The sequence below is a fragment of the Eimeria necatrix genome, genomic scaffold (genome assembly GCF_000499385.1).
Source record: "Eimeria necatrix Houghton genomic scaffold, Enh_scaff328, whole genome shotgun sequence".
Lineage (NCBI taxonomy): Eukaryota > Apicomplexa > Conoidasida > Eucoccidiorida > Eimeriidae > Eimeria > Eimeria necatrix.
This window is the reverse complement of record NW_013653807.1, coordinates 9,195-19,007: the sequence shown is the minus strand read 5'-3', so window position 1 is coordinate 19,007 and position 9,813 is coordinate 9,195. Positions and strand designations below refer to the sequence as shown.

Here is a 9,813-nt window from a genome sequence, read left to right as displayed (position 1 = left end):
ACGTAAACCCTAAACCCTAAACCCTAAACCCTAGACCCTAAACCCTAAACCCTAAACCCTAAACCCTAGCTGACCAAATGGCCTGTCCACTTTCTTTGCTGCTGGGGAAGGAAGGAGACAGTTGAGCAGCAGATGAGAAGCCCCGGCCTGAAGCTGCTTGAGTTTAGGGTTTAGGGTTTCCGGCTTGGGTTCTAGGGTTTAGGGTTTAGGGTTTAGGGTTTAGGGTTTAGGGTTTGAGCCCCTTTTCTCTTTCCTCTGCGCCGTGGAGGTGTAAAACCTGAAAAACAAATCAGATGCTAATTAATTGCTTTTAATTACTTTAATTATTTTTAATTATTTTTAATTAATTGATTTTATTATTTGGTGTAGTAACTGTGAGTTGCTGCTGCACTGGAGTGTACAGACACCTGAAATCGCTGCAGCGTGACGCGGCCAAAAAGGCCTTTAAAGCGCCCGAAAAGCTGCAGCTGCATAAAGAGGAAGAAATAAATGAATAATGGCATTTAATTTGGCAAAGTCTGGGGCAAACAAAGCCCGAAAAGTCGATGCATGCAGCAGCAGCAGCAGCAGCAGCAGCAGCAGCAGCAGCAGCAGCAGCTGCGGCGACGTGACCGCGACTGCCGACTGCTCGCGGAAGCCAAAAGCCCGGAAAAAGTCCCAATTTGTTTTTTTTTGTTTTTTTGCATAAAAACGAATTTAAAACATTAAAATGAATTAAAATTGCAGAAATTGGAGTGAAAATGCATTAAAATTCAAAGAGAGCAGCAGCAAGTGGTCGCCGGCTCGCGGCGCAAGCAGCTGCGCAAAAAGAGCCGTTCTTGCGCGGTTTGTAATCTTTTTTCCTTTCTTTTGAAAAAAAGAAAAGTAAATAAAGAAATTAAATTAAAAATGAATTATAAAAAGCCGTTGAAGAAGCAGAAAAGTCGCACGCGCATGCAGGTGTCTAGACACCTCAGCGATCCGGAGAAGCCGCGGCGGGCCGGCCCGCCCGGCTGTCTTTTCGGCTGCGGGTTTGTGGGGCCTGGAGGGGCTTTTTGGAGTTTATTTTGAATTATTTTTGATGCATTTTGCATTAATAATTTAATTTTGGATTAATGATTGAATTTATTTCGGAGAAAGCGCGAAATTGGCGAGGGAGGCGCGCGTGTGCGCACGGCGGCTGCGGGTGCTCATCGCCGCGGCGCCCGCGGGCCAGATCTTTCTTTTTTCTTTCTTTTTCTTTGAAAAAAAAGGAAATTAAACTTTAATTTTATTTTATTTATTATTTAAAAGCAGCAGCAGCAGCAGCAAAGGGCCAGAAGCAGCAAACAGCTCATGCGGGCGCCGCCCCGCCTCCCGCCTCCGTTTCCACTGGTCCCGCTGGCTGCTGCTGCTGCTGCTGCTGCTGCTGCTGCCCTGCTGCTGCTGCGGTGTACGTACACCCCAAACCCCACACTTCTTCTTTTTCAACTTCTCCCAAAAGGCCTTTTCTTTCTTGGGAATGCCAGGGGGGGTTGGGGGTCACTATGCCGCGCGTCAACAGGTCCCCGCGAGCCTTTGCTGCAGCAGCAGCAGCAGCAGCAGCAGCAGCAGCAGCGGGGCTGCTGCTGCTGCTGCTGCTGAGTGCCGGGACTGCTGCTGCTGCAGCTCCGCAGCAAAGCCAGGACGAGGGGGGCCCCCAGGGGGCCCCCGGTGAGGAGCTTGTGGGTGAGGCTTTTCCCAAAGTGTTAAAGTATTTCTTTTTTTGTTTTATTTAAATTTAATTAAAACATTTTTTTTATTTTTATTTTATTTATTATTTCCTTTGCATGCGCAGAGCGCCTGAGCCCTGGCAGCCTCGACGGTGAGGTCTTATGAGGAGCCGGTGGGGTTGCTGCTGCTGCTGTTGCTGCTGCTGCAGCTGCTGCTGCTGCAGTTGCTGCTGCTGCGGCTGCTGCTGCTGCAGTGTCCCGCTGCTTCACGCGCCTCTCCTGCTGTCTGCTGCTGCTGCACCAAGCTGTTGCTGAACTGAGCTGCTGCTGCTGCACTAGGCTGCTGCCGCCCTACCTTGCTGCTGCTGCTGCTGCTGCTGCTGCTGCACTAGGCTGCTGCCGCCTTACCTTGCTGCTGCTGCTGCTGCTGCACGAAGCGGGTGCTGCAGCTTGCTGCTGCTGCTGCGTTTGCTGCTGCACTTCCTCGAAGCCTTGCTGGAGGGCATTGAGGTTTTTAGGCCAGGAAAAAAAGAACTGCAGCGCAGCAAAAAGTTCGACGACACTGTGCCCCTCGCCCGTGAGCTGCAGGCCCGCAGCAGCCTGCTGCTGCTGCTGCTGCTGCTGCTGCTGCTGCTGCTGCTGCTGGTGTTCTCGGTGGCTGCTGCGGCAGTGCGCCGCTGTTGCAGCTGCTGCTGCTGCTTTCGCTAGCTGCAGCGGCAGTGTGCCGCTGCTGCTATTTTTGGTGGCTGCTGCTGCAGTTTGCAGCAGCTGCTACTGCAGTTCGCTGCTGCTGCTGTTCGCGCTGCTGCAGCTGCTGCTGCTGTTCGCGCTGCTGCAGCTGCTGCAGCAGCAGCAGCTGCAGCGCATGCAGCTGTTGGGCTGAAGACAATTTGGAATTTCTTTGTTTTTGTCTCAGCTGTATCTCCACAAGAGAATTTAAAAAGACTAAAAGAGGCCCTCGGCAATTCTTGGCTCGAAGAGGCCCTTCGCGGTGCGAGACACTTTTGCTGCTGCAGCTGCTGTCTTGCTGCTGCTGCTGCTGCTGTCTTGCTGCTGCAGCTGCTGCTGTCTTGCTGCTGCAGCTGCCTGTTTGCTGCTGCAGCTGCAGTCTTGCTGCTGCAGCTGCAGTCTTGCTGCTGCAGCTGCAGTCTTGCTGCTGCAGTTGCCTCTTTGCTGCTGCAACTGTCTCTTTGCTGCTGCGGTTCTTTCTTTGCTGCTGCAGCTGTTTCTATAACATGCATTTATTAATTAGTATTATTATTATATTTATTTTTGAAAATAATTAAAATCATTTTTGCTGCAGACTTGTGGCCTTTGTTTGCTGCAGAGAGAGGCCAGGAGGGCTGCAGGCGCCTGAAGCGCAGCAGCAGCGGCTGCCCAGCAGCAGCAGCAGCAGCAGCAGCAACAGCAGCAGCAGCAGCGGGGACGGCAGCAGAAAGGCTGGGGAATTTGTCCACTTTGCGGTGCGACATGCAGGAGATAGCAGCAGCAGCAGCAGCAGCAGAAGCCACGGAAGCTGCGCTGCTGCACGCCCGGGGAAACGAGCTGCTGCGCTGCTCCCGGCTGCTGCTGCTGCTGCTGCAGTACATAGACCTCATGCTGCTGCATGCGCCTTTTCAAAAGTTCAAAGAAGGCAAAAGCCCCAAAGAAGCTTTAAAGGAGACTTTTGCTCACTGGGGACTCAGTCCCCCTGCAGCAGCAAATGTGCAGCACGAAGACTCCCAAGCAGCTTTGCTGCAGCTCCAGTGAGCAAACCAGCAGCAGCAGCAGCAGCAGCAGCAGCAGCAGCAGCAGCAGCAGCAGCAGCAGCAGCAGCTCGTTTAGAGGCCTGCGTGCCCGCGGCTTGCCTCTGCATTTGTTTCTTCCGGCTGCGGCTCTTTCGCTTCTTTGCTGCCTGCAGCGCGACGAGGCCCAGCAGCAGCAGCAGCAGCAGCAGCAGCAGCAGCAGCAGCAGCAGCAGCAGCCCCACAGACCTGAGCTACAGAGCGCAAGCCCGAATAAACGAACAAGTCCCTGTAAGGGACTTTCTCGTCAAAGGCCTCACTCGTTTGTTTCTTTCCAAACTTCCAACTTCGATGATCTTCTTCTCAGCTTCCTACAACCCTGTCTGTAAGCCCCCTGCATGCATGCATGCATGCATGCATGCATGCATGCATGCATGCATGCATGCATGCCTGCATGCATGCATGCGCGCATGCATGCGCGCATGCAGCCCCGATTCGTTGCGAAAAAAGTCCAGCTTTCTTCGTTGGGAAGCTGCACTGGGCCCTAAGGACATTTGCCTGCATGCAAATTCGCAAGCGTTTTGCATGCGTTTTGCATGCGTTTTGCATGCGTTTTGCATGCGTTTTGCATGCGTTTTGCATGCGTCGCAGTGAAGTCGGGTTTGCTGCTGCTGCTGCTGGCGCACTTGCGTTTCTCGGAGTTGTTTGAGGGCTCTGAGGGGTCTCGGCCTTTTCCAAACTTTGTGGACTTTTTGATAAGTTCTTCTTCAAAAAAAAGAAATCAAATGGACCTTTTGTGTCAAATCAAAACCAAAAAAATCCGAAAAGACCCCACACTCCCCGCGGGCTTTCGTTTTATTCCCCGGCTTTTTCTTCTCCGCCAAACTTCTTCTTTGGGGCTTCCCAGACTTGCATGCGACCTTCTCGAGGACTCCATAGCCCTCTCCCAGCTCAGTCAGCCCCAAACCCTAAACCCTAAACCCTAAACCCTAAACCCTAAACCCTGGGCCGCTAAGCCCCAGCGCAGGGGCTTCCAAGGACGCCGAGAAACTTCCCCAAGCACATGCGTGCATGCATGCATGCATGCATGCATGCATGCATGCATGCATGCAGAAGCATGCGCAAGTGCATGCATGCATGCATGCGTGCATGCATGCAAAAGGGCGTGCATGCGCAAGGGAATGCATGCAAGCATGCATGCAGAAGAGTGTCCATGCACAAGTGCATGCATGCTTGCATGCAAAAGGGCATGCATGCATGCATGCACAAGCGCATGCATGCATGCATGCATGCATGCACGCATGCATGCATGCATGCGTGGGACTGCAGGCTACGAGCGGGGCCTGGCGTACTTCAACGAGTTGCTGGAGACGAGGCCTCCCGAGAGTTTCAACAGAGTTTTGAGTTTGCAAAAAAGCACAAGTAAAGAAATTAATTATAAAAGACTTTGTTTTGGACTTCACAAAAGCCCCACTGCTGCCATTCTCGAAAGCCCCCAGCCCTGCGGGCTGCAGGACTTGCTGCTGCTGCCTCCCCGGGCCCCACACCCGCAGCAGCAGCAGCAGCAGCGGGAGCCGGAGGCCGCAGCAGCAGCAGCGGAGGCGCCTGCTGCTGCTGCTGCTGCGGAGCAGCAGCAGCAGCAGCATGCGGAGCCGGAGGCTGCAGCAGCAGCAGCGGGGGCGCCTGCTGCTGCTGCTGCTGCGCAGCCAGGCCACGGGGAAGCAGCAGGAGCTGCAGCAGCTCCCGAAGCTGCTGCTGCCGCTCCCGCTGCAGAGCCAAGTGACCCCGCAGCAGCAGCAGCAGCAGACGCTGCAGAAGCAGCAGCAGCAGCAGCAGCAGTAGCAGCAAGCTTCCTGGAGACCCCACACGAAGCCACAGCCCCTGTCTCCACTTACAGCGAAGAACTTCAATATTACTTTTATTTAATTGCAGCAACACGTAAGACAGTTTTAAATTATTTCTTTTTTATTTTTTTAATTTTAAAATCTTTTTTAATTTCCTTTTATTTCTTTATCCTTCTTCTCCGCTTTTGCTGCAGTGGGCTTCCTTCCCTCGAAAGAAATTCTTCGCAATTTGTGTGCCTTTTTTGCTTCTTTTGATGTTTGAGTTTGCTGCTGCTGCTGCAGCTGCTGCTGCAGCTGCTGCTGCAGCTGCTGCTGCAGCTGCTGCTGCTGCAGCAGCAGCAGCTGCTGCTGCTGCCATTTTGTCTCAAATGCATTTCCATTTATTCCCTTGTGTCCACCCCAGAGAGAGTATAATAATCCTTTTGGGGCCCTCCGTCGCTCTGCTGCTGCTGCTGTTGCTGCTGCTGCTGCTTCTGCTGCTGCTGCTGCTTCTGCTGCTGCTGCTGCTGCTGCATGTGCATGCGCATGCAGCCAACAACCCTGAGGCCTTGGTGCCGCTGCTCACTGTCCTTGCTGCTGACGGTGAGCAGCCCCAAAACGCATGCAGCAGCAGCAGCAGCAAAAAATCCCCAAAACGCATGCAGCAGCAGCAGCACAAAAGCCCCAAAACGCATGCAGCAGCTGCAGCACAAAAGCCCCAAAACGCATGCAGCAGCTGCTGCATGCATTCTGCTGCAGGAAGTGATTTGCTGCTCAACAAGGACCCGCGCAACTTCGATGCCATTGTGGCTGCCACCCGAGCCAGTTCGCCCCCAAACCCTAAACCCTAAACCCTAAACCCTAAACCCTAAACCCTAATTCGCTGCGGAGGTCTCTTCTCGCCTCCCTAAGCCCCGAAAGAAAGCTTATCCGTTTGCTGCTGCTGCTGCTGCTGCTGCTTCGCCCCTCAGCGCATGCAGGCCTTCGCATGCAAGATTTGGGGCTTTTTGCTGGACGTGTCTTCTGCTTGCTGCTGCTGCTGCTGCTGCTGCTGCTGCGCAGGCAGCGCCGCATGCAAGAAGATATGGCCGAAGGAGATGCAGCGGCAGCTGCAGCAGCAGGGCCAAGGAGACACTTTAAGCTATTCGCAGCAATGTGCTGCAGCAGCAAGCAGCAAGACTTGGCAGCAGCTGAACTGCAGCAAACTTGTGCTGCCCCTTTACTGCGACTTCTTTGAACCCATTTGGCGAGAAATTGACAGCAGTGAGACACTTGTCTTAGCAGCAGCAGCAGCAGCAGCAGCAGCAGCAGCAACAGCAGCAGCAGCAGCTGCAGCAGAAGCGCAGCAGCCAAAAGCGCCCTTTGAGCGGCTAGCAGCAAACAGGAGCAGCAGCTGCTGCTGCGGCGAAAGGAGACAAAAGGGAGTTCGGAAAAAGATAAATTAAAATGCAAAATATGAATAATTTAATGCACTTAGAGAGACACAAACTGCACAAGAAAGGAATAATGCAGCAGCAGCAGCAGCAGCAGCAGCAGCTGCTGCTGCTGCTGCTGCTGCGTGGGTCAGCAAGCCCGTGGGAAACCAAGGAACCACTTCAAATGCACCCTCGCTGCTGCTGCTGCTGTTGCTGCTGCTGCTGCTGCTGTTGCTGCTGCTGCTGCTGCTGTTGCTGCTGCTGCTGCTGCTGCTGCAGGGGTGAATATGGAGCGGGTGCTGGGGTGGCTGGCGCGGCACGAGCCTTGTGTGGGGCGGCACTGCAGGGACTGGCGGCAGCAGCACCCGTTTGCTGCTGCTGCTGCTGCTGCTGCTGCTTACAATTTGCTGCGCCTCTCCAGCCCCTGGATGCGGCCGCTGCTGGTCTTCCATGAGTGGTTTGGTCTTTTCAATTTCAAGACCAAGTCCAAAGAGACCTTCTACAAGGGTGAGTCCAATGGACCACTGGACCACTGGGCTGCTGCTGCTGCTGCTGCTGCTGCTGCAGCAGCAGCTTTTGTGCGTGTGCGCATGCGGGCTCAGACGCACTTTACGGACTTAGTCGCTTTCAGGCGGAGTTCATTGTTCGGGGAAAACACGAAAGAAAAGGAATTATGAAAAAGCTTTTTGGCTTTTTGAAAAAGAAAGAAAAACTCACCAAGATGCACGTCAGGTGTACGTACACCTCGCGGCCACGCACCCCCTTTTCATTTAAATTAAATTCTTAATTTCTTTCCCAACAATTCTCCAAAGACAATTGACAAAGGCTCTTCACTGCAGCTAGCCAGCTAGCTAGCTAGCTAGCTAGCCACCCAGCTAGCTACCTGCAGCAGCTAGCCAGCTAGCTAGCTAGCTAGCTAGCTAGCAGCAGCTAGCTAGCTAGCTGCCGCAGGCCGAGTGGCCTTGAGCTGCGCGTGCAGATCCATTTCCGCCCGTTTTCCGCCTCTGCTGCCGCTGCTGCCGCTGCTGCTGCTGCTGCTGCTGCTGCTGCTGCAGTTTTGCTGTCGCAGCTGTCTGCGCGGGCGCTGGGGGCGCTGCAGTCCGCGTTTAGACCAGTGGTCCACCCAGTGGTCTTCCAGCAGCTTAACCACTACAGCAGCTTCTTCAGCGAAGCCTCGGGGGCCCTCCAACACGAAGGCGGACTCAGCCGCAAACTCGACAAAGCCATTCAGGCCTGGACCTACACAGGCGTTCCTGAAAAAGCCCAGGTGAGCGGCTGCATGCGCATGCATGCATGCATGCGTGCAGTTGCATGCATGCACGGAGTGCTTGCATGCATGCACTTAATGCACGAACGCACTTAGTGCGTGCATGCACTTGGTGCATGCATGCACCTAATGCATGCATGCATTTAATCCATGCATGCATTTAGTCCATGCATGCACTCAATGCATGCATGCATTTAATCCATGCATGCACTCAATGCATGCACTCACTGCATGCATGCAGTTGCATGCGAGGGTACTTAGAGGGTCTTGGCCTTTGCAAAATGCGCTGTGGGCTGTTGAACATCTATTTATGTATATATGTTTGTAAATAAATTCTATAATAATAATATATATGCATATATAAATATATTATTTACATTCTTACATAAATATATTATTTGCATGCATATATAAATATATTATTTATATATACATGCAAATATATAAATATATAAATATATATATATAGATATATAAATGTATGTAGATATAAATATATTATTCATATATACATATAAATATATAAATATATAAATATGTGTATATATATATATATGTATATATTGCAAATGTATCTTTAACAGTACATGCACGCAAGCATTTATTTATTTATTTATTTGCTTAATTAATTAATTAATAAAGTAATTAATTAATTAATTAATTAATTAATTATTCATTTATGAACCATTTAATTAATTTCTTTTTCATTTATTTATTTATTTATGCATGCATGCATTTAGCTTTTATGGCTTTGCCAAATCGTCTTTAGCAAAAAAGTCAAAAAATTCGATTTTGTGTTTTTGCATGCAAATGGGGCCGCATGCAAATAAGTCTAAAAGTTTATAAATGGGGAAATATATTTAAATAAATATATTTTAACTTTTTTAAAACTGACTTTTTGTCCTTTTGTCCTTTTTGCATTTATATTATTTTTCTTTTCATGTATTTATTTGAACATATAAACTCATTTCATAAATTCACTTTATAAATTCATATTTAAAAATTCATATTCATAATTTCATATTTATTTAAATTATATTATTTTATTTTAATTCCAGTAGTGAAGGCTGCAGACAGTACTTGCGCCTTCTCCCCAAACCCTAAACCCTAAACCCTAAACCCTAAACCCTAATGCAAGGGTTCCAGTTTTTGCGTTTTTCTCCCATTTTTTTTCATTTTTGAATCTGCAGTAGTCTCTCAAGTTATCTGTCCACCAAAGTCTCCTTTTAAGAAAAAAAAAGAATTCTTTTTTCTTTTTTCTTTTTCTTTTTTATTTATTATTTGGAGCGGAGTGGCTGTGGGGTGCTGCAGGAGAAGCTGCAGCAGGGGCTGCGTGCTGCAGCAGCAGACTGGCGGGGCTTCCAGCTTGCTGCTGCAGCACCTTCGACGAAGTCTTTGAACTTGGAGTTTAAAAAGGAGACAGTTGCTGCAGTGTCCCTTTTGAGTCAGCAGCCACAAGTGTGGGAGCAGCTGTTTGCTGCTTGCAGCTGCAGCAGCTGTGCTGCAGCAGCAGCACACTTGCTGCGGGACTCGTGGCAGCTGCTGCAGCAAGCGGGAGACGATTTGCTGCTGCTGGGGATCGTCTCCGATCCCGGGGAGACGCTTGTGGGGTCGGGGCGGGGCTTTGCTGCGCGGCTGCGGCGAGCAGCAGCAGCAGCAGCAGCAGCAGCAAACAAGCTGCTGCGCAAGCCGCGCTACTTGCTGCAGCACGCCACTTTTGCTGCTTTTGTCCCCAACTACTCCCAAGTTGCTTTTGTCCTCAAAGAACTCCTCAATGTCTTCTACAACAACCCCACCGTTTTCCCTAACTCCGACATTTTCCACCAAACTTGTTTAAAAATGTTCCAACACCTTCAGCAGCAGTTCCGCAGCCCCTGGGGGGTCCCTCCGAGTGTACGTACACCCCAGCACCAG

The 9,813-nt window shown here is 50.9% G+C and overlaps 1 protein-coding gene across 1 annotated transcript; it reads left to right on the top strand.

Annotated features, from left to right (window-relative positions):
- Positions 1-1,505: 1,505 nt before the first annotated feature.
- Positions 1,506-3,419, top strand: ENH_00043880 (hypothetical protein, conserved; the record flags this gene model as incomplete). The annotated part of the gene is made up of 5 exons (XM_013580894.1): positions 1,506-1,686; positions 1,796-1,827; positions 2,189-2,247; positions 2,429-2,661; positions 2,998-3,419. 5 exons carry the CDS (start codon positions 1,506-1,508, stop codon positions 3,417-3,419), a joined length of 927 nt encoding a protein of 308 aa, XP_013436348.1.
- Positions 3,420-9,813: the final 6,394 nt, after the last annotated feature.